The 25,020-nt window shown below is 38.9% G+C and overlaps 2 protein-coding genes and 2 long non-coding RNA genes across 5 annotated transcripts in view; 2 read left to right on the top strand and 2 right to left on the bottom strand.

The window, feature by feature from the left end:
* Positions 1 to 4,855: 4,855 nt before the first annotated feature.
* LOC124646021 lies at positions 4,856 to 5,950 on the bottom strand. The gene is made up of 2 exons (XR_006986298.1): positions 5,161 to 5,950; positions 4,856 to 5,084 (listed from the first exon to the last, which is right to left on the bottom strand). It is a non-coding gene; the product is annotated as an uncharacterized LOC124646021 (long non-coding RNA).
* Positions 5,951 to 7,448: 1,498 nt separating this feature from the next.
* Positions 7,449 to 10,456, top strand: LOC124646113 (WW domain-containing oxidoreductase-like). Its single transcript, XM_047186189.1, has 5 exons — positions 7,449 to 7,639; positions 8,917 to 9,170; positions 9,273 to 9,452; positions 9,529 to 9,796; positions 10,141 to 10,456. The coding sequence occupies exons 1-5, from the start codon at positions 7,538 to 7,540 to the stop codon at positions 10,414 to 10,416; spliced, it is 1,080 nt and encodes a 359-aa protein (XP_047042145.1). The 5' UTR covers positions 7,449 to 7,537; the 3' UTR covers positions 10,417 to 10,456.
* Positions 10,457 to 11,330: 874 nt separating this feature from the next.
* Positions 11,331 to 25,020, bottom strand: part of LOC124645639 (E3 ubiquitin-protein ligase MIB1) — a 122,719-nt gene continuing 109,029 nt past the window's right edge. For both annotated transcript variants that reach the window (XM_047185460.1, XM_047185459.1), the window contains exons 12-17: positions 14,440 to 14,698; positions 13,895 to 14,081; positions 13,469 to 13,785; positions 13,145 to 13,376; positions 12,817 to 13,052; positions 11,331 to 12,603 (exon numbers count right to left, since the gene is read on the bottom strand). In XM_047185460.1, coding sequence (XP_047041416.1) covers positions 12,463 to 12,603; positions 12,817 to 13,052; positions 13,145 to 13,376; positions 13,469 to 13,785; positions 13,895 to 14,081; positions 14,440 to 14,698 — 1,372 coding nt within the window. In that variant the 3' untranslated portion in view covers positions 11,331 to 12,462. The remainder of the gene's footprint in view (positions 12,604 to 12,816; positions 13,053 to 13,144; positions 13,377 to 13,468; positions 13,786 to 13,894; positions 14,082 to 14,439; positions 14,699 to 25,020) is intronic.
* On the top strand, positions 21,286 to 24,818 carry LOC124645642. The gene is made up of 2 exons (XR_006986259.1): positions 21,286 to 21,929; positions 23,468 to 24,818. It is a non-coding gene; the product is annotated as an uncharacterized LOC124645642 (long non-coding RNA).

Here is a 25,020-nt window from a genome sequence, read left to right on the forward strand (position 1 = left end):
ATTAGAGCATGGCTCAAGCTGTATGTAGTACTTTGACCTTCCCTTAAAAGCTTCCTAGTCATTATTCATTACTAGGGCCCGGATTATTATGTAAACACATATTTTAAATTTACGCGATTTCCGGACTAGAATGTGTTTTCTACATCGATTATCATATTTAGACTGTGAAAAACCAAGTTTTATTTTCCATATTTCAAGGTTAAGACCATATTACAGTACACCATGAACGGGGAGCTGCTGCAGCGTGTCACGGAGGTGAAGGACCTAGGCATCCACTTTACCAGCGACTTACAGTTTCGCAAACACGTGGTGAATATTTGTAAGAAGGCGTACAGGAATCTGGGATTTATGCTGCGTCAGGCAAAAGACTTCACGAACATCAGTGCATTAAGGGCTTTGTGGAGGCTCTTGTGAAGAGTCATCTGGAATACAATGCGGCCATCTGGAGTCCAAGTGAAATAAAGTATAAAAAAATGATTGAGCGTATACATAACAAATATATACGTTTTATGTATATGAAAATGTATAAGATATATCCGGGATATCCATTACTGTACCCCACCTTATTCTGCCTCGGTATGGTAGGTTACTACAAATTGGAAGTCAGACGTGAAGTGGCTTTAGCGACTTACCTGTTAAGAGTTCTGAGAGGTGACATAAAAAATTCGGGTCTTCTAACAGAGATAGGTTTTTGTGTACCGGGCGAGTACGTGGGGCGGCGGCGCAGGCCGCGGCTGCTGGTGGTGCCGCGCGCGCGCATTAACTTGCTGCAGCGCGCACCGCTCACTCGCGCGCTGCGCACTCTCAACACGGTGGCTGAGCACATCGACATATTTAACTGTACACTGAGCGAGTTCACAAGGGCCACTTACTGTGTAGTATGTAAGGATTAGTAGTTATTTTGTACTGTGTAGTTAAGATATAGTTAAGGAAATAAGTGTGTAGTTAAGTCTGTAAAGGCATAGTAACTTTGAGATGAATAAATAAATAAATATTTTGCAAGAAAATGTCACAATCATCCATATATTCTCAAAAATATATGGAGTTTGCCTTCTGTATTTTAATCATTGCGGTTTATTGATACCTTAAAAATATATCTTAATTATGTGCGGAAGTTTTGAGGGCAATATAAACTGACTTACACAATTACCGAATTATGCATGTTTATGTATGCACTCGTCACGTCATGTAACGTAGAGAGATCATTCAGACAATATAAGGCTATATTCAGACCAAAAGAGTTAGAATTTTGATAATTTAGAGAAATATGTCGTTGTGTATTGCAACCAATTTCACAAGCAATTGAATATAACTATTCATAGTAATTATTTTTCGCTAGATTATACAGGGTTACTTGTAAGTAGACCGGATCCTTTCATGAGGTGATAGTATAGGTCAATACGGACAAATTCGACCATGGGATACACTGGGCAAAAGTTAACCCGTTTCAAGATAATCGAATTTCAAGATCTTTTCTTAACAAGTCGTCTAGGTACACGTATAAATTTTTACTATTAGTTAAAAGTCTCGTTTTTGTGTGTTTTTGGATAGAAGACCAAGCACTTCATAATAACAAACCATAAAACTGTACAAATCACAGAGGAAATTATAGCGAACAGCAATGAATCAAGGAATGAGCACTGAATCAATCACCATGCTTGCCCAATCAAGGCTGTATATCAGGGCGAGTTTCTTTTACGACGTCTTCTTTCATCGTTAGTTATTGTGAAAGATGCGATAAAAAAGGTTACTTTGAGCTGGAACCAAACAAAAGGAACCGAATACGTGGAGTACTTTACTCCTTGAAACATGAGGAATCTAGATTTGCGGCGCGGCGTTTAGAATCATCTTATATGTACCTACTTACATCTGCAAAGTTCAATATTTAATTAAATCATGTAAGTACTATTTGTTATATTTATCTATATTTAAATATAGATGGCCGCAAAATAACACACCTAAGATTGCCGATGATATCGTCTTATTCGCAAAAACTTCAGGAGACCTAAATACAATGTTGAACAAACTAGCATCTGAGAGTGAAAAGGTAGGACTAAAATTAAATCCTGAAAAAACAAAAGTAATGACGAACGGAGATAAAACTAGTATAAGAGTAAACGAATCACAAATAAGCTATGTTGAAGAATAACCCATAAATAACATAAATAAAGAAATCGATACAAGAATAGCAAATAGTTGGAAAAGATATTGGGGCCTAAGGGAAATAATGAAAGACAAAACTTTAAACACAACAACAAAGAGTAAATTATTCAATGTCTGCATCCTACCAATATTAATGTATGGCTGCCAAACATGGGCATTAACGAAAAACACAACCAATAAAGTAGCCAATTGTCAACGAGCTATGGAAAGGAGCATGTTAGGAATAAAAAGGCGGGATAGAATGAGAAACATCAATATTCGGAAAAAAACCAAGGTACAGGATGTAACCCTAAAAATAAAATTAATTAACTAACTTAATTAACTAAAAATAATTTTAATAAAATTGCCGAGTTTCTAAAATGCCATGGTCTCACTCAGTTGGTCACCTCCCCTACTCACTTTACAGGTAACAGCGAAACGCTCATAGACTTGTTGTGTACTGACTTAAAGGCCACTCGTACATCTGTGGAAGCATTCGGTTCGTTTAACGGCCACTCCATCATCGTTAGCGAGTTTAATATTAGGAGCACCAAACCTAAGCCGTATGTTTGTACATATCGACCGTTTCAGAGCATATGCATGGATACTTTCAATGCTGACATTACAGACTTGAACAGCGATAGTATATCCACATTAGCCAGCGTTAATGAAATGGTTTATACTTTTAATCAACGTATTCTTACGCTATTTGATAAACATGCACCGGTCAAGACATGTACAATTAAGGAGGTCACATACCCCTGGATCACCGATAATATTAAATTAATGATGAGACTGCGGGACCAAGCTTTAGCCAACTACAGAACCACTAAGTCACAAACAAAAAAGGATTACTACAAACAGCTTAAGTCTTTGGTAGTAAGTTCTTTGTGGAGCGAAAAGGTGGCATATTTTAAATATAATATTAATAATAAAATTAAAAATCCAACTCTATTGTGGAAGAATTTAAAATCTACAGTTACAACGGCTAAAGAGAGACAAGACCTTCCGTCTCATTTCAATAACCCGGATAGTATTAATCGTCATTTTTTGAATGTTCCTGGAGATCCGGTGGCTAGCGATCTAAAACTTGCGTTTTATAGGGCTAATAGGTATAGCGAAGCAATTTTCACCCTGTGTCCGGTTTCAGAGCTGGAAATCTCACATATAATACGGAAATTAAAATCGAACGCTCAAGGTCATGATAATATAACTTTAACGATGTTGAATTTAACCCTTCCAGAAACCTTATCAGCGATAACTAACATCTTAAATTCTTCTATCTCATCTTCCACCTTCCCTGATGCATGGAAAATTGCCCTCGTTAAGCCCCTACCCAAGAATACAAACCCAGCTGACGTTAAAGATTTACGGCCCATCAGTATATTGCCCTGTCTGTCTAAAGTCCTGGAAAAAGTAGTTTGTCGGCAACTAACAAATTTTTTGGAAGCCAATCACATTTTACCTGATTTACAGTCCGGTTTTCGTAAACAGCGCGGTACAGCTACAGCTTTATTAGATGTAACAGACAATATTCTAGCCGCTCAAGATAAAGGAATGTGTACAGTATTGGTTCTATTGGACTTCTCCCGGGCATTTGATTCAATAAACATTTCGCTACTTCTCTCAAAATTAAAATTCTATGGGTTCGATGACGCTGCCACAAAATGGTTCGAAAGCTACCTCACTAACAGAAGGCAGCAAGTACGGCTTAGCCAAAGCGATGGAACCATCTTGACGTCTGCCCTTACTTCGGTCGATAGAGGGGTGCCTCAGGGATCAATATTGGGCCCTGTTCTTTTCATTCTATACTGTGCCGATATTGTGAATTGCCTCCGAAAATGTAAATATCATATATATGCCGATGATGTTCAGTTATACTTGTCTTTTGAACCAGATGACTATAAAACATCCATAACTGACCTTAATGAAGACCTTCACAGAATAGCCGTCTGGTCAAAAGAAAATTGTTTGGCTCTTAATCCGGCCAAAACAAAATATATGGTGTTTGGCACTAAGCAGCAATTGAAAAGACTTCCGCCAACACTCAATCTTCAACTAATGGGTGAACCCATTGAGCGAGTAGACGAGGCGCGTAATCTGGGTTTAAATATGGACAATAATTTAAGATTCGAAAAACACGTGGCTTCTTCGGTACAGAACTGTTTCTATCGTCTGAAAATACTGTACAAAATCAGACCTTTTCTATCAGAGACAATTCGTGAACAACTCGTTGAATCACTTGTTCTGTCTAAATTAAACTACGTCGACACAGTCTACGGGCCACGTCTATTAGCTCGCACCGACCGACTCATACAGAGAGTGCAAAATGCCTGTGCGCGTTTCTGTTACTCGATTCCCCGACGAGGTCACGTCACGCCATTCCTCAACAAAAACGCCATGCTAAAAATGAAGTCAAGACGTAAGCTGCATTTAGCATGTCTTCTCTTTGGAGTCATTAAATACCAACAGCCAGCTTACTTATATGGCAAGCTGAATTGGATTAATGACAGCCGCACATGCGCTAGAAGACAATGCTCGAAACAACTTTGCATCCAGCCACATAGAACCACGGCATTTAGAGGGAGTTTCCGATATGCAGCAGCGAAAGTGTGGAACAATATTCCACCACCTATTAGAGTTATGAACACAGTCGATAGTTTTAAGAGACGTTTACGGCAGTACATGGTAGATGCGCAACGGAAGCTCGATATGACGAAGGCAAATATTTCTATTATCTAAATTTTAAATTATATCAATAAGAAACGGATATAAATCTTATTTATATCGCCCACTTAGCATACTACTGTAGTTTTATGACAATGCGTGAGGCTAATGTGTATGTAATGTGTGTAGTGTATTCTCACAGCTTAAATTGAGTATTCCTGGTCTCTCTTGGGTCACCGGCCATGATGCGTTATGGGTGCGCCATGTCTGGAGGCCTGAAAGTAACAAATACCCGTCATAATATTGCAAATTGCAGCACATGTGCTTTATGCGTATAGCAGCGGTACTTACCTTGTGGGTATGGCCTTCTGGCAATAGGTGCACCCTACGGCGTGTACATGGTGCACGGTGATCATTTTTGTACAGGGAAGTGAACTTTGCACTTGCAAACGTCTTATGTACCTTCGCCTGAATGATATGATTACTTAATATGCATTTTTTTTTTCTTCTCAAGAACATAGGGTAGGTACCTGAAATGTAAAATTAATATATAATAAAACATATTGTATGCACGTATACGGGAAAAAAAATTACTGTAAAATATACTCACTCAATGTGGACTGCTGGCAACTAACAGCTATGTAAAAATTGTATTTTACGAGTTTGCACAACTTATAATTGCTTATTTTGCACTAATATATGTCGGCAATGATCGGTGGCACAATGAAAACAGATGTTGCAACCAGTTACGGCTCTGTGAATGTGTTTAACACCACATTTCATCTGTGTGAAAAAAGTCGTCGCTGAGTGATGCTTAGTCAGGATTGCGATTAGTCACGGTATGAATTTATTTACGTTTACCTCCACTTTTTATTTTATTTTTGTGACTAATCCTTCTGATTATGATTATGGTTCCTTTTTTTATTTATTTTTTTAGTTATTTTTAGTAGTTTAGTAGTTTTATTATTTTTTGTCTTTAGAGCATAAATGATTTCATACCGATCGACACCCGCAACTCCTCATAGGTCCAGTTGAAAACCAGCGTCAGACACTAGCTGTCTGGCATAATGCTGAACTGGACCTATTTGGCACAACCTTTTATTACTTTTTTTTTTTAATTATTATTCTATTTTTTTTATTTCTTTGTGTATGTATGGCTTGTGTCAATAAATATCTTTTCTTTCTTCTTTCTTTCTAAAAAGGCTAAAATGGAAGTGGGTGGGGCACATGATAAGAGGAAAGGATAAGTGGAGTAAAATGGTCACTCAATGGTATCTAAGAGAAGGAAAAGGAAAAGAGGTAGACAACAGAAAAGATGGGACGATGATATCAGGCAAGTTGCAGGTACCTATAACATGGAGTAGAGTGGCCAGAGAAAGAAGAGAATGGCGACGGTTGAAAATAAAGAAGCACCAAATACGCGAATAATTTTAATCAAGAATAAAGTAGATATTTATAGAAAACTGTAGTAGTATATTAATAAGAAACACAATTGTATGTGTCCGAAATAAAAGGCTTATAAAAAAAATAAAATAATAATAAAAAGTACTATTTCTTAACATAAAACCTTAAACATTATAAACTTATTATTCTAAATGTGAAATTGAATAAAAGCCGTTAAGAAAAATAAGGTCATTTAAATTTAAAAACTTAGGTATGTGACATTTTACTACAAAAGTGTTAGTAAGAACGAAAATATTTGTAACTTTTAACTAAGCAGAAATTATAAGAATATTTATTTAATTTTAACAGATTTTGAAACAATGTTTCGTTCTTATTTTCGCCGGTAAGTTTTTGATAGAGTTTTTAAACGTTGTTAGGTACCTACTATAACGTCAACAGTGACAGTTATTTTTTTAAATTGGTCTTTAGGAATGTTTTCTCTTTACATTATCTCAAATATATTCAGGTAAAATTTTCGAAAAACTTGACGTTGTTTAGCAACAAAATCGCCAAGGCCTGCCGGGGCTGCGGGATTGTTCGACAGAGTTACCGCGGCCCTGGTACATAAAAGGCCTACGGTACGGTTTTTAGCCAGTAAGAGTATGACATTCTGTCACCGCTGCTAACCCACAACGGGAGGGGTCATATGATGATTTGACGTCGTTAAAAAAAAAGTCCGCGCATGTGTACCTACGTAGGTACTTGGCCCACCCCAGCCATATGCTGATATTTAGAATTGGTTTCTACCCAGCTACTCGCGCAATGTTCAGTAAATACCTACAAAAAGATTGGGGAAAAATATACCTAGACATTTCGGTGTAAAATCTGGCTGCATGTGTATGAAGAGGGGGATAAATCACCCTGGGTACACCTAAACACTAACACCTAAACCTATACTAAGGAGTGTCAGTTTTTTTTACTAACTGAAATCCACCTATGTTCATATACCTATGATCTTCCACTCACACACACAGCAACTATGAGCGCGAGTCGGTTGATAGATGTACTTATGTTCACTATTTTATGAACCTAAATGATAAATCAATCATGAGTAGAACACGTGGTAAAAATATTGCCAATGAATTCCATTTCACACTGTATAGGTACGATTAGTACAGTAGAAGCTGTTAAGGCGGTCCTGATGTTCAGTTTGGAAGAAATCTAACTTATTTTGGATCGTACGATATTGCACATTGACTGGATGATCCAATATGTACCTATCTTCTAACATAGGCTTTTTATTTTCAGTATTCCAGTTACTACATATCGTGTGGATAAAAATTATATGAATACCGTAGCCAAAAAGGGAAGCTTGGTTGAGAATTGTTTAGCAGTTCTTGGGAGAAGTATTGATTTGATCGGGATACATGGACCAACGGTTGATGAGGTTTGATATATTGTTCGTGATCACTTTCATATTAGGTATATCTATAGGTAGTAGGAAAGCAGTGGCGGCGTAGCATCGGGTGGCACCCGGGGCGAACTAGTTATTGAGCACCCCCCCCCCCAAAAAAAAAAAAACTACAAAATATCACGTAGTAAAAAAAATCATACAGCATTAACACAAAAGTACCCAAACAAGTTTGAAAAAAAAGCACCGTAAAGTGATGAACCCGCCAGCGCAGCGAGCGCGACATTTTTGAGTTTTTAAACACAAAACTTCCCAAAAAAGTTTGAAAGAAGCACTGCAAAGTGAAGAAGGCGCGAGCGAAGTGAGCGCGAAATTTTTGATTTTTGGGACGTAAAGAGATTTATTTAAAGACTTCAGAGAAAAGTACTGTAAAGTGTAAGGCGCGAGCGTAGCGAGCGCGAAATTTTTGAGTTTTTAAACTCAGAAGTTCCCAAAAAAGTTTGAAAAAAAGCACTGTAAAGTTAAGAAGGCGCGAGCGTAGCGAGCGCGTAAGTTTTGATATATTAGAGATAATTACTGTAAAGTGTAAGGCGAGAGCGCAGCGAGCGCGAAATTTTTGAGTTTTGGAACACAAAAGTCCTCCACCTCCTCTTACAAATAGCGCCTAAATAGCTTAGAAATATCCACTGCAAAATATTTTTTTTATTGTTTTTTTTTTGAGGACTCTAATTTAACTCAGAATTGAGCACAAATTAAAAGAAACCGTGATTGAAGTGAGCGTCAGTTTTTTTGCTACTTCGGTGCTTTCTTTTTGCTAGATTGAGGACTCAAAAAGTAAGCGTAGAACAAATTCTAACTTTGAGGAATTAATTTAAGTAATCAGATAAAAGCAAAAATACAAGAGAAAGGGTGACAGTCGAACTGAGAGGGGTGACCGCCTCGATGTCTCGCACATGCACTGTTGTAGTTTTGTTTTAATTAAATTTAAATATCGCGCAGTAAATGGTAGTCAACCTAGGCTTCGCAGATTAGAATGGCACCCTTAGTGACTTGTCCCTTCCGAGACGGCACCCTCCCCCCCCTAAGTAGGACGCCGCTACTGTAGGAAAGATCAGTAAGAAGGACGGACGTATGGTTCGGATGCAAATTACGCTTCGCTACGGAATGTTCATGAAAATTTTTAGAAACGCCTACTCCAAGACGAGGTCAAGAAAGGTTTCCAGATGAAGTGCGTTGCAGTTGGGTGTGCACCTAGACATGGTTCAACATTTCAAATCTAAGACGACTTACATAAGTGCATGTTTCTTTTCCAGGTGACTAAAGATATTGATCTGACTGATAAAACATGCCTGATTACCGGTGCAAACAGCGGGATCGGATTAGAGATGACGAAATGTTTAAGTTCTCGAAACTGCAATGTACTTATGGCTTGTCGCAATCCTTACGCGGCAAACATTGTCGCTAAAAATGTTTGTGGCAGCAGCGAGAGACTGAAATTATACGAGATTAATCTGGCGTCATTGCGGTCGGTGAAAAAGTGTTCAAACGAGATTTTGAAAGATCAACCGTGAGATTTTTTTTGGTGGCTTATCAATTACCTATCCAGCACATGCCAAAGCATGTGTGCACCAAAGTGCAATTTTATTTTTGTTTTATTTTCATTTTGTAGGAAAATTGATATAGTCATTTTGAATGCGGCCGTTTTTGGATTACCATGGACTCTTACGGAAGACTCTTTAGAAACAACATTTCAAGTTAATTACCTAAGTCAATATGTTTTACTAATGAATATCGAAAAAATTCTTGCTCCTAATGCTCGAGTCGTACTTGTGTCTTCGGAATCACATAGGTGGGTGAATTTTATTGTCTGCGATGTTTTCAATCAGACATAAGATGGTTCATAATTTCTTTTACTAATTTTTCAGACACGTAAGCTGGGACTTCAACCATCAGTTATCACCTACTCAAGCTATGGTGTCACTGCCTAAGCATGAGTACACTTCCATAAGAGCTTACAATATTTCGAAACTGTGTGGTATTCATTTCATGCACTATTTGAGTTACCGTTGGTTGAACTCTGGTAAGTCGGTGTTCTGCGCTCATCCAGGATCCTTTGTGAAGACAAGACTGTGTCGAAACTGGTGGCCCTACGAATTGCTTTACACCACTATGAAGCCTTTTTCTAAATCTATAGTGAGTATTATGTTTCAACGACATTCAAAGCATTTCAGTTCCATACATCAACAATAGTCATTAAAATGATTGGCCTATATTTTAATGACAATTTCAGTAGGTAGGTAAGTAGGTATGTAGTGTCATAACAGTGACATAGAAGTCCATCGGACTTAGATTGGAACATGTTCACGGTATCTGCAGTCGAGTCTTGTTTGTTTGTTTTGTATTCAGCATGTTGCACGACCTAAATGTACTTTCCGAATGAGAGGTACCTAGGTACATTCGGCGTTGTTACGTTAATACGCCGAAATCGTCAAGGCGAATTGTGGTGATGTTTTATTAAAATCTATCGTGGATTGCAGAGTCAAGCAGCTAGTACGCCAATCTACTGCGCCACTTCGCCCGACCTGGATGGGCTGTCCGACGCATACTACAAGGACTGCAAGCGCTGCGAGGAGAGCGACCTCGCACAAGACTTACACTTGTCTTTCAGAATCTACGACTTAACGAAAGCCATTGTTCGCAACCGCACTGCAGCCAGTGAAGACATCTCCAGAGTCAAGGAATCCGTCACCTTCCCAGACCAAACTAAACATTCCATCGACGAGAATACCCTGGTGGCTAACTATACTGGCTAACTAATATGTGGCAATGTGTGCTCATTTAAATTGTGCTACATTTAGGATCCTTTTGTTTTGTTCATTAAAATTAGAATATGTTTTCGAACAATAATATTTATTTTAATTTATAAAGTACATATTTAATATTGGTTATATAGGTACACAGTTAACACATAGGATTATAAATAGTCCTAATTTAACATCAATAAGCAGTAACTAATAGGCACTTATAATTATAACAATAATTAGAATCAGTTTATCCGAACTTATAACAAGTAGGTGCTCTTAACAAAACAATGTAATTTAAATTCATTCAATATTCTTTAAAATCCAAAAATTCTTAAATAATCCTTCAATACATTTATTAGAACAAAACTTATTAAGCTGGGTACTCACTTAGCAGTGTAGCACGTAACGTATCAGATACGGTGTCAAGTGAGTACGTAGGCACGAGCCCGCTGCAAGCCGCTCGTTCGTGGAGCGCTGTAATGGGTCGATTACACCTAAGGTGATCTTCACACTGCCCCGCATCACGCTGCATCTTGCGTGTCGACGCACCTACGCGCGTTCCTGCGGGAGTGCAGATCTGCATCATCGTGCGGGTTTTTCACGCACTCACGCGCGTAGGTGCGTTTTGTAAATTCACGCACAGCGAGTTCCATTTTCAAATATACACGTCACGCCCATTCAAAATCACGCGCGGCATTGCGGGATTCAGTGTGCCATACCTTGCGTCTCGCCCCGCACCTACGCGCGGGGGTGCGTGTTTCTCCGCATGTATGTGCGTGATCCGCATGAACGCGCGTGGATGCATTTTCAGTGTGTTGGACTATGCGTGTTTTCCATACAAACGGAGATATTTCCATACAACGGAAAAAAACGCATCCACGCACTACGCTGCATCATGCGGGGCAGTGTGATAATCGCCTAACGAGTACAGTGGTGAGTCAGTAAATAAGCTACTCGGCCTAGTAAACAAATTGGGATTCTAGTGACTCTCTCGGCCGAGCACTCGTTAAAGTGTTTATACCAACCGAGCACTCGGCCCTCGCCGCTGTACTCGTTAGGTGTAATCGACCGATAAGCTCGCAGTGACCCGCCGAGTGGCGGTTTCACTGCGAACACAAAGGTGGCTCGCAGTGTGCTCGTGAGGACCGTGGACAAGCCGTACCCACTTGCAGGATGATACCGTATCTGATACGTTACGTGCTACACTGCTAAGTGAGTACCCAGCTTTAAACGCCATTCAATCATTAAATATACTTATATTTTCTACTATAATTCTGGCTATCTGGCTATGCCACGGCTACATTTTCCCGTGATTTACATACAAAGACAGATAAATGCATAGAAAATATCTCAATTGAGACAGACATAGGTATACTATTAATTTAGGAATGAAATTAACACTGTCACCCAGTTATCAAAACAAATCACGCATAAATGTGATACAGTCGTTTCGTTATTACACTTGGCAACGCTTCCTTTGTAAATGCATAGAAAATGAGTTCTAACATTGTTCACTGTGTGAAAATAAAGCTACTTAATATTTTGACATGCATACTTGACCATTATACAAAATATATTAAATAAATACGAGTAAAGATACTTATCTAAGCCTTTATATAAAATATCAGCCTTATAATATTGAACCCTAAAGGCGCTCTTCCACTTTGTCGCGACGTTATGCTCATATGACTATAGGTTCACGATACGAGATATTCACGTTAAATCTATACAGTTCATAAAATTGTCATCGGACAATAATTGTCTTACCTATGTTATTGTCGCTCCAAATAGCAGCAATGCTCTCTTATAGGAGGAACTGCTAGATAAATAAGCCTTCGATCGAACGTCAAATATTTATCAAGAGATGCTAGAAGCTGGAAACGTCCTTTATAGGGCAGACACATTAACAGCCAGATTGATGCAACGTTGAATGTCACGACACAGTGGGGACGTCCTTCTTTCGTATGGGTGAGCTGCATATTATTCCAACTACAAAGGACACGACATAGTGGGAACTCAGAACAAAAATGGTTCCATTAGTAAGTTAGCCAGTGTTCAGTATAGCAGGATGCGCTTCTCGACCTGCTTGCGGCAGATGGGACACACAGTGATGCGGTCGCCGCACATCTGGCACATGCCGTGCCCGCACAGGAAGATCATGTTCTTCAGCCGGTCCAGGCAGATTGGGCACATCGTCTGTAATGTAATGCTATTGTTTGAAATCGACATTGGCAGTGTGACATTACCATGCGGTATGTCAGCTGGCATTAGAACCACATAATTTTATCTAAACTGACTCTCTTTACGCTGAGTAGAAAATACATTGGCATTTATTTGTTTGGATTTTTTTAAAGGAAGTATTTACAGTGGATTTTTTTTTGGTAGGGGGTATAAGTGGAGTACACATACCTGCTCCTTGATATCCTGTAGCTGCTGCTGTAGCTTCTGCACGTCGGCGACGGCAGGCGCGGGCGGGGCGGGCGCGGGGGGCGCGGGCGCGGGGGCGGCGGCCGGCGCGGCGGGGGGCGCGGGGGCGGCCGCGAACCGCGACCCGTTGTTCATGTAGTGCGGCGCCGACTGCGCGGGCACCGGCTGACCTTTGTTCACTTGTACCTGGGCTAGGTTGCTGCTGCTTTCCTTCTCCACTGAAATGAATTCAGAATCATGTGCTGAGTATTTTTTATAATTAATAAAAATGGTGTCTTTGATTTTAATTTACAAAATAAAGGACAGTTACAATCAATTTTATGGTTGGAGGGTGCGGGCTGGGGCGGGAGCGCGTTGGGCAGCGGCTGCAGCGGCGTGCGGCACTCGACGCACTTGCGCATGAGCGGCGCGCAGGCGGCGCAGGCGCACACGTCGCCGCAGGGCCGGAACACCACGGTGGCGGGCGCCTCCGAGCACACCACGCACTCGCCCACGCGCGCGCGCGACACCACGCCCGCGCGGCACGTCAGGCACTTCTTCACCTGGATCACAAATAAGTAGAAGATATTGATACTGCTATGACAAACCCTTTGTTAGAGGAAGGATTAAGGAATGGCATAGTGAATTTTCTTACCCTCGCTGCGCAGACGTTACAGCAGCAGATGTGTCCGCAGGGGCGGAAGAGTGTGTCGCGTTTGGCATCAGAACAAACGAGGCACTCATCCGCAGTAGGGTCCGCCGAGTGGGGCACTGGTGCGGCCGCTGCCTCCGCAGCAGGTACTGGTGAAGAAGCGGGCGCCGCCGACGCCGCGGAAGTGCTAGCTGTAGGGTTCATAGAGCTAAGCTCGCTCTCTGGAGTACCATCGCCACCTAAACTTGCACCTTCTTTGCGACAGGATGTCAAAGTCTTGCACAAATTCGGATCCGGGCATAAGTCCAGAGGTGTTTGGCCTGGAAGTTTTAAAAATATTGTTTTGATATATCGTTTTTTGAGAAGAATTTATGACATGAGGATAGGTTGTGGTTGGAACAGCTAGTTAACAAGAAACATAAGTCTGACCTTTCTTATTCTTGATAGTGAGGTCAGCGCCATGTGCGGCGAGGAAGCACGCGATGGAGGCGGAAGACTTCTTGTCGTGCGCATGCGCGAGGCCGGTGAGCAGCGCGGCGTCGCGCGCGTCTTGCAGGCGTCGCAGCTGCTGCAGCGTGTGGTGTCGCAGCGCCTCGTGCAGAGGTGTGTCGCCGTCCTGAAATACATGGGGATATTTAATTAATATGAGAAAGTCATTTGTGAGAACCTCGTGATTAACGGTCGCACGGGTCGATCGATCATAATAGGCTACATTTTTGGCAGTTATTACAGGTAGTCGGAAACCAGAAACTGAGTACCTGCCAGTTTTATCAGGAAGTATCGGATTAACCAGGTAACCGGGTTGAGGAGGTCAGATAGGTACCTCGGTAATCGGTCCATGTAAAGCACAATACAAGATTTTTTGCTCGTCTAAATAAGGCTGATACTTGACTGAAAATAAATCAAGTAAACTCTAAAATGTTCATAACACAGCAGATTCTGTTATAACCAAAGAGTATGTTCAAAAAGGATACCTTATCACAAATGTTGAGATTCGCTCCATGCGCGACGAGCAAGCGGACGATTTGCGTGTGTTGTCGCTCCACGGCCAGGTGCAGGGCTGTTTGAAGGTTCGCGTTCTGCAGGTCTGGTCGTGCACCCCCGCGGACCAAGAGCTCGGCCACTTCGGCGTGGTTGTTTAATGCGGCGAGGTGCAGCGCCGTATAGCCGTCGTCTTTCGCGTCGTCCACGATCCACGGTCGCGGCAGCTTGCCTAGCATTATCTTCATTGCACTGAAAAAATAGGATAATCTGAATAAGTAAAATTATATTAAAAGACTATTAACGAGTTGCGAGCTAAGTACCAATACCAACTAATATTATTAATTTCTTTGATCATTTATTTTTGCTTCTGCGTGTATTAAGTAAAACAAAGTCTTCAATAAGTGACTCTTGTACTACTTTCAATCAAATTAAACTAATCTTAACACCACGTGTCTCTCGCACGCTTTACTTGAATAGGTAGGTATCTATCTTTTAATACACGGAGCGAAGTTTAATATAGAAAGCAGCGTTGCAGTTTGTAACTCGCTTCTGAACTGGTTAGCAATAAGAATTTGTAGAAAACTCAAGAGTACCTATACAAATCGCTTTGATACCGTTGCAAACAACGTAATTCGATAGTAAAGATCGAGATGGCAGAGAAACTTTGTACGGACTGAAACTATGACCTCTTTCCTCGGATAACTTTAGCAATACGCTATAGCTATTTAGAGTAAAAGCTTACCTAGACAACTACTGAAACAAATTAGATAGAGAGTACTTCTTTATTTTACATCCATGTATTAAAGGAACTATTATATCGGGTGCGATTTAAGTAATAATTAAGTTGGTTGGTAGAAAACTCTTACTTAGCTGAAAATTATATACTGTAGGTTTGAAGGAACAAGAGAAATTCCACGATTCTCTAGGCAAACAAAAATTAAAAAATGCTCGGAAGTACTTTGTTGGTTTTATTTAAACTATACGTATGTATGCGTATGCAAATTTATGTAAATAGCACGTTGTATTCAAAAGCCGTTGGCGACAGCGCCTGGATGTGACAATTTGTTTTTTCCTAAAAAATAGATTTACACCCCCGCGAACACCAGGCAATATTCCCTGAAGTATTCATAGATTGTTTAAGAAAAAAAACGTGGATTGTAACGCATCCCCCGCTGAGCCTTACTATTATTAACTTGTATGATGGAACCGTGAATAATATGTTGCTTTAAGTAAATTATGTTATCATGAAAATGACGATTAGTTTGTCTGAATCTCTGAAAGTTCTTTTCTTTTCTATCTTTGGTGACTTAAGACTTTATGTAGTGCTCACCATTTCCTTGGTAAACTATTATTCAGATTTGCTGAAAAAATATAACTATCGAATAATATTTGTCATTGATGCACGAATAACTGATGCCACAAAACGTTACAGGAATAGTTATTCATGACACATTTAGGAAAGCGCAAATAATTTATATTCGAATGTTCAACCTGAGCCAAGTAGGTAACAACTTCAGAGTTTTTTAAATATTTTTACGCCACTAAAATTCGGATTTCTAATACTTTATTAAAATTGTGTTCAAGTAGAGGTAATGTTTAGCAGGAAGGCAAATAATTTATGTAATCTCAGATGCAGAAATCAACGACGTTGTCGAGGTGGGTGAACTCTAAACAGAAATAGCACAAGACTTGAGTTGCTGCATCTAAATACAAGGTTTACTTTACATAAAAATATAAAGATCGTTCACACAGGTAGCTAATCAACGCATAAATACAATTTCACTTGATGTCAAGAACTAAAATGTGGTCGTCGTAAATAGATGTTACAATTAGGTACTACGAGTGTAATGCGATGATAGTAGAGTTAGTTAAGAGATGACAATATTAACCGAGTGGATGGCAACAATGAATTAGACGCTTACACATTTTAATATGCTACGTTACATTCAAAGAGTAAAAACGAACGAACTAATTAAATAAGGTCAAACGTCGACAGTGGCGGGCGCGGCGGCGGCGGCGGCGGTCGGCGTGCGCGCACGCATAGCGAGCTACGTGCGCCAGCAGTCCGCGGCGGCGCGTCTCGTGCCCGCTCATCTGTCACTGCGCAGCGCATCATCAGTGTTACAGTAATGCACTAGTCTGCCATTTATCGTTAGCTTGTACGCAAAGTGACTGAATCACGATGACAGTGTTGCAACAATATCGACCATCACGGAGTATTAATTAGTTCAGGAATGTCTTCTGCTTTGCCGTAATGGAATAGTGTGTGGCAGTGGTAAGTTAATATATTTCAGTTCAATGCCAAAACACATTTACAGAGAATCTTGAGTTTTAATTGGTATCTGTCTTTTACTTCTGATTTACGATTGCGGCCGTAGCGTATAGGTAGAACAATCAAAAGTTACTGATTGTATTTGTACACATTATGTTATATAAACATGCATGGCTTACACGTAATGTCTGCATGTAAATTGTTTTTGTTATTTAAGTTCATCATATCAAACCATTTTCCAGTAAAGCTTACAAATAATAAGTTATTTTTATTTGTGTAAGACACGCCTCGTAGATAGTAGAGAATTTTTGAGTTCATGTCATCTAAGTCCTGACGATTCTACTATAACATCGATAGTGAAAAAAACCAACTTTACACACAGCCACATTCTAATACAGTAAGAACTAAACACATATACACTTCTAATATAATATGTCCACTGTAGCTTGCATATTTTTTTTAGAAAATGCTAACCATATGTACCTATATTGGTGGAGTCAAATTATATTTTAAACAAGGTATTATAATTATAGCTAGTAGACAATACCGATGATTATATTATCCGTATTAGTATTTATCTATTAGTTATTTTTATTTGAGTTAGTTATATTTGTAGTTTATAAGTTCACGCACGGGAGGCTTAATCCTGATTTTCCTTAATCCAGGATTCTAGTATCTCAATACAAAATAACCTCCAAATGGTTTAAGGCATTTTTCAGTGATAAATAAACAACCAAAACCACTTAGATTCGCATATTTGATAGCAGCTAAGATTAAAAGATAGAGCGCTTTGAAGAAACTAATAAATTCACCGGTGACCTTAGCGTAGCTCCCTTGAGTTTTCTGTTTCATACATTTTTCATGACTAAGTTCATATTGTTATCTATATTCGTGTGTTTTTTATATAAAATAAATTATAATACATCTAACAAGATCTAACCGCTTTCGATTATTGTTAAATTTTGGAGATGTCGTGTTGTATCTATCTAGACATTTACAACTAATACTAAACTCCATTTGAAGCCCCGAAGGGATTCTCATCATTTAGCGAGCACGGAGTGCGGCTAAAGTGGGGAGAGCCTGGAAATGTTCAGATGCATAATTGAACGTTCCTTAATATTTCACAACAGTAACATGTTCATATTTTCCAAATGAAGTAGTTACTTACGCAGGTATTTCTATAACTAGTAGTATTATCAATAACTATATTGAAGCTATGTTCGATAAGCACCGAAATGAGCCAAAGGCGATGTCTTAAACTCGATTTATAACTGCTGTCTCAACTTATTACTGGTGTCTCTTAAGTGATAGCTTGAAGATAAGTAAGTAGAGCTCCAATAATTACCAAAGTTTGAAGCGTGTCGTGGAACGTGTTGGGTTTAAGGATAATATAATATAGGACAATAATGGTGCATTGTTAGCTAGTCTCCTACGAGTAATCCGTTTTAATTAGTCGGACTTACGGGCTGCGACGCGGTTTGTTTTAATAATACGTATGCCAACATTTTAAAAGAAGTTTGTTTAGGCGGAAAAGTAACGTGGTGTGTAACCTTTGGCTTTTAACGCGATTCGTTAAACATTTAAAGTAAATAGAATGTTTTGTGAACAGTTTTGTAATGTATAAGTCAGCAATAAAAAGGATGTAGTCAATTCAAAGTATGTTTATCTATTAAGGATACGCTTTAATTAAATAATAATTTAAGAGCTGTTGCTATAATCTTTGTATGACACAGTAATGACAGCATGCTCATGAAGTCATTTTTGCTGGTGAGTATAAGTATAATATACATGTATTCACTAATGAAGGGAATGAACCTCAGGATCATTTGTGGGACTAATAACGTTTTTTTTAAATCATCACTGTATAAAATAAGTAACTGTAGGTAAGCGATAGTACCTACTACATACATTAAGTAGAAACCATAGAATAAAGTGTTCATTTCAAAACATTGACTTTAAACTCTTGTACTAGAGGTTAGGTAAGGTATAATAAAATATTAGCATAACAATAAAAATGTTTGTCTTGCCAACATGTAACGTATCGTTCCAGCTGGACCAAAAATTTGCATTCGAGGATTTTCACAGCTCCAGCTCAAAGTAATTTAATTTGATGAATAAATTCATTCACACTTAACTTTCTAGATATAGAATTCTGTACAGGTTAGTATGTAGTTATTCATGTTCATACTATAGGTACCTACTATAGTCCTAATGCCCAAAATATTTATGACGCATAACGTAATTATGCTACTGAAAAATTATGACTAATTTATCTAAATCGAGCTACCATCTAGATTTACACCGAAGCCACCATGTATCACCAATTTAGGTATTTTGGTACGGCTATTAATACGATTTAGTTTTATTTGATTGTATGCATATTTGCAGCAAAGCACAAACATTGTAAGTCAATTTCTGGGGAAACCTACAAAAACATTGATATAATCACAAAATTATCGTGGTAAAAGTGAACCTAAAAACCGAGTAATATTAAATTCCTTAAAAGCAGTTCGCAGAGATCCCTAGATAATGTGCGGTTCTTGTAACGACAACAAACACATTACTATTATAGCATTGAAAGGAGGGGTTCTTTTAACTTGAAACGACTTTGATTCAACTTACGTAAATCCACTGAAAACAAAGCAGCGGAGAGCTGTTTAGAATTTTTGAATGACTTTATCTGAATGGATAAATAAATATAAAGTGAACATGTACCTATTTTAAATTATAATGTCGTTGATGCAGTTCCCGTTAACGTTTACCGCTGGACGCATTTTGATATTTGTTGTTTACAACAAACGAGCGATGCGATAACTAGTGGAGCGTTAGAGCGTGCATTTTGTTACTTGATTTTGAACAATCGGGCTGTGAATCATTGCGTTGTCTCAGAACTAAGCATCATACGGAGCGAGATGGCCCGCTAAGTTGGTTTCCACTTATAGATTCTGTAATGAATAATGTAATGTATTGTCGCGACGGAACAGAATTTACAGGGCAAATATGAGTGGCCCAAGTGATCATATTCCAACATAGTGAGCTGATTCCCCGTGGATCCAGAATAGTAAGTTATGGAAATGTGCGATTGGGGCAGCAGCGGGCACTAGTGGCCAATAACAATGTCGCATTAATATTCAACAGACGCTCTTTGGACGGACGGCTGCTCTGCGGACAGCATCGCCGCCTTTCTTTACTCAATAGACGATCCTAGTAGCTCATCTTATAAAACTAAATTAGATAAGTAACTACGTACCCTCTATAGTATATTTCTAGGGTGCATAAATTGAAAGCCGCACATTAAACAAAAATATGCAATTGTGTTGGAAACGTCGTCATAGAGTTCACATTTAACAGTTTTCTAATTTCTAAATATTTTTTAAAATAAAAAATTACACAGTAATGTATTTAGTAAATAACAACGAGATCAGCTTTATAACTATGTATTTGGAATTAATTACTAACACTAATATCTATATTCTACCTTTATACACTGGCTACGCGGCCAATAGTTTGTCATAATTGTTTGGCAGTGATAGGATGTTGTTGTATGGTCTCCAATAGTCTCAATCAATACTTACAATAACCATAATCGACCATTTTTACAGAATAGTTGGCATGTTTTAGTTAAGTAGAAGTATGCTATAATCATACCTAACACATGAAAATTGATAAAATAGGATTATCACAACGTTTCATAAAATCAATGTGACTATGAAATAGAACATATCTTAACATTGTAACAGTGATAATAAAAAAAAAAAACATGTATTTCAATGTAGGTATTATGTTCATTAATGCAACACAATAAAATTATGTCCACTAAGGGGAAGTGTACCTTTTCGAAACATTGTGATATCGAAATGCTAACAAAACCATGTTGCTTTCAACCAGACAAAAGATGAGTTGGCTGTCGTCCCACTTGTTTGTCTACGAAAGTTTGCCAAAATTCTTTTATTGACTGAGTGTACGGAGAGGCGAGCTTTACGGGCGGTAGCGGGAATTCTCTGCCGCGTTGCGGCTGCCACGTTCCCCTATACATATAATGCTAAGATGACTAGATAGAAGCTAAACTAGTAGCAATCGTTGCTCGTTTAATATTGCATGAATGTTCCCTGATAGTGAACGAAGTCTTTAGTGAAAAAGCAGAATCAACAAATTACAATAGGGTTATGTTACAGTAGGTATTCTTGTATATTGATCAGGTATATAATATGTGATGTTGTTTCAGGGGAGGTCAGTGAACGCTGAGGATTGCCAGATCCCGTGATCGGAACTATGTATAGCTCGACTACCCTGCGGGAGGTGACAGTGGTGGATGGTGTACAACTAATAATAGCCTCCCCTCCAGCGCGATCATTGGAACGCTGACGGGAGCGCGCACATGTGGCGCCCGTCGGCGTCGTAGTCGGCGTGCACGTTTATTTTCGAAGCGGTCGTCACGCGGCGCGGTTCACGGTGTTTCTTACATAAGAGCCGGCCTCCGGCGAGTCCGGAGCCGAGGTTCAGCCGTGCACTTCGGCCAGTCCTCGCACGCTGCAGGTCGCTGCACGTTCGGGTAACCGATCCGATGGACGCGAGCCGCCGGTTCTATTTCGGGAAAATACAAATTTGGAATGGATGGTACTCCCGAGTCGTAAGCGAACTCCGCCGGTTGACTCCATTTTTAGAGCTGGTCTGCGCGTGCGCAGCGAGCGCGCTGCCAGTACTCAGCGAGCTGCCATCACGCCGCGTCGCTCGCCACCCCCACGTTGTCGCCTACTGTCGCGTTGTGCTCCCAACACCATCACCCAAGAGATGGCGTCACGGACTGAACCACTGCTGCATATTATTCATATGTAACTGGTAGTTGCTAATTGCAACTGCACGCGCCTGCAGTACACTCAAGAATGAAGACACAAAGCCTTGCGCGAGTTCCGTGCTTCCTTACTTCCCATAGTGCTTATTATCGTATGGAATGTAAAGAAGTATGGAGCTGCGCGGGCGTGCCCTCGGGTCCGGAAATCGCATCATCCTGGTTCACATGTGTGACAGAAGCTTTGTCTTGTTATTTGTGATCACAGTTCTAGTGTTACATTTTAATTTAATTGTGTGATGTAGCTGTTAGTAATTCACTAGCAGCTTGTATAATTGACATGGATTTTTTACACTCTACAATGTGAAAAGCAATATTTCTCATTTGTCTCTAAAACATTATTCCTAGGATGAGCTGTGGTAAATATTAACATCGTTTATTTTATTAATTAAATAGTCGAGCGATGAATTACCGAACTAAGACCACATTGTTTTGTGGTATATATTTTTTTAAATAGTTACGTTCAGTTCTTTGGCAATTTAAGTTCTTTGAATAATAAGAGTAAGAAAAAAGAGAGATTGTTTATTCGGTGGCGAACTGTCGTAAAATAACATCTGGCGTAGGTAACAGTTCTGACTAAGGCAACATAAATAAACGCGAGGCTAACGCAGCCCGGAGCATGAAACGCCACTCCTAACTTTAAATTATGTGTGGGTGTAGACAAGGCGAAATTACCGAAATAATTAAATTATTCGTATCTATAAATTACTAAATTATTTCCTAATTTAAAACGTAATTCACATACAACATAAGATTATTTTAATGAGCCAATGCCAATGCATGTTATAAAAATGTTTTGCCATTTTGACTACATCCAATTAAACATTTCGATATATCTGATTTATGATTCTAAATATTTATTCCCGTGTTCTTTAAAACATAAGGATTCTATATACAGATCAGAAATTAGTACATAAATACAATACACTTGGTAAATTACTTTCTTCTTGCTAGATAGAAACATCTGCATAATACTTTAATAATAGGTATTTTCATATCGTATTAGTTTAACTGTGTATTCGAAAGTTATGTGGTAATAATGAGTATGTAAATTTTAATGAGAATTTATTTGCAGAAATGTGTAATGAATAATGTATATATTGTGTTATGCATAAGTTATCTTGGAATCTAGATGGTTGGATTTCAGTGTTTGAGTAAGGAACATTGCTAAAGCATTTATCTAGTGAGTGGATGGCAAAAAAGGGGAAACAAAAAACGGCAGAGCGTTGGGGCCGCGCCTGCGCCACATCTGGAGGAGCACTGCATCTCATTATGCGGATCGGTCGCGGCTGAATGGACGCCCGTGCCCTCGCCGAACAATGCTCCAATATAACTATATTATTTGGACATTACATTGTTTCTTGCTTTTAGTTATATTGTTCCTCAGTTCCGTATTCTAAAACTTCTATTCATATATTTAGATTTTTATGCCCGACGAAGTAATTTGTAGAGCAGATGTCGACCGACTGGTTAATTACTGTTAGAGTTTTTAAACATAGAAACGATTATGTGGAAATAATAGCGGTTTTATTAATTTTCTAGTTTTCGTCTTCTATAGAGGCTAAGTATGGGTAATTAGCTGCTGATTTTCAATTTTGATATAACAATCCATGAATAATGAACCTTTTTTCATATATTCCATTTCTATTGTAATTTTATCTTAATGATATTCCTCAACTTTTTTTAGTATTTATTGGGTCTATCTAGGTATGTACTTGGTTTATTGAAACTAAAGATAGGTTTCCATCAAAGTTAAGGTTATTTTTATTAGGGACTCATTTGAATGAAGCATGTAACCTTTCAAATTCTCATTGAATATTCAATGATCAAAAGGTAAATTGTAGAAGAACGCCAAAAGCAGGGCGATCATTAACCAGGTTCCGTTCATTGTTTCAAGAGGCGAGGGGGCAGCGGCGGGACTAGGGCAATGACAGCGCGCACGCATTACGATCAGGATCACTCACACATAAGTGTAGAGGCGCGGCCGACCAACTCGACACACCAAGTGACCAACACGACTTATCGTCCCTTCAACAACACAACTTTGCTCACTACCATAGATTCAATAATAATTACCCACAAATCAAGATTCTACCCGATCCGCGCCCTTTAATAGCGAACGCCTTTTACTATCGCACAAAAGACTCGTCTATGAGAAAGGGATCTTGACCTACCAGTTTGTTCGGTACGTTCGACTCTCAAAAACAATTTATTCATGCATCCATGCAACGACTACAACCAACAAAAGAATTTAAAACTAGACAGGGGGATAATGAATACTAGACAAAGGGCATTTTAATAGAGTTACTTGCGTGCAATTCGGTATAGTGATTTTGTTGAAGTAGAATGCATGTATGAACGGGCCACTGAGAATATAATAGAAATCGTGTTGTATGAATGATAACATGTGCGTCACAGCTTTGGTGTAATCCATTTTTTATACGAGTTACAGTATCTTCATAGAGAAAAGATACGAGGAGATGGAATCGGTAGATGTGTTGTTATTCGCGGATGACGTGCGAAAATAACCACCAGACGAATCGTTGGCAGCGCTCCAGAGGCCACAGAAAGTCTTCGATGCCGTGCCTCACTCTACATATATTTCCATACATTATGCGTAGATACAATTAAAGTTAAAAGTAAAAATTTGTTAATCAATGCTGCAGCATAAAAACTTTATACTACAGCATAAAATACGAGTATAGGTACTTTATAGGTAATTTATTGAATGGAAGAAAAATATAGTTATTGTCAACCAAATAGAATTCTGGAAAACAAAACTTCAAGATTTACATAAATAGTAGGCGTCTACTATGTACCTATTCTTGTTTCTTTGTTAAGTATCGTCTTTTTATTTCCTAGATTGATTTAAACATAGTTTTCTCCTTTTTCAGACATGCTATTATGGGGAGTCGCGCAACATTCAGATACAACAGATTTCAAATGTCTATTTATTTTTCTATTTATCAAATTTCTTTGTCTATTTATGGCAGAATTCAGATATGATTTGTTATGAAACGTTTGCTCAAATTACTGAAAAGAGAATGAATTTTTCAACCTGAGAATTATCGCAAATCCATTTAATCATTAAATCAATACTTTAACGTAGAAATAAGAACCATCATCCAAAAGCTACTTAATATTTTTAGCTACGGACGCTAGATGGCGACTCTTACACACTGATACGACACTTATGCGGACAAACAGCACATGTAAAATGATTAATAAAAAAACTCAAGGCTACATTATGCTCCTTTTTTATTCATTAAAACCTACAAAGTTTTGCCGAGAGGCATGCGACCACCGTAGTATTTATTATGATAAAGTTTTTTCAATTACGCATTGAATCTTGAAGTCTCAATCAAGAGCAATTAAGCGATACTGAAACGGACTCAAAGTCTAGGTTTATTAGTAGTAGTAGTAGTAAGTAAGTATACAAAGTTAATGAGA

Source organism: Helicoverpa zea, chromosome 3 (assembly GCF_022581195.2).
Source record: "Helicoverpa zea isolate HzStark_Cry1AcR chromosome 3, ilHelZeax1.1, whole genome shotgun sequence".
Taxonomy (NCBI): Eukaryota; Metazoa; Arthropoda; class Insecta; order Lepidoptera; family Noctuidae; genus Helicoverpa; species Helicoverpa zea.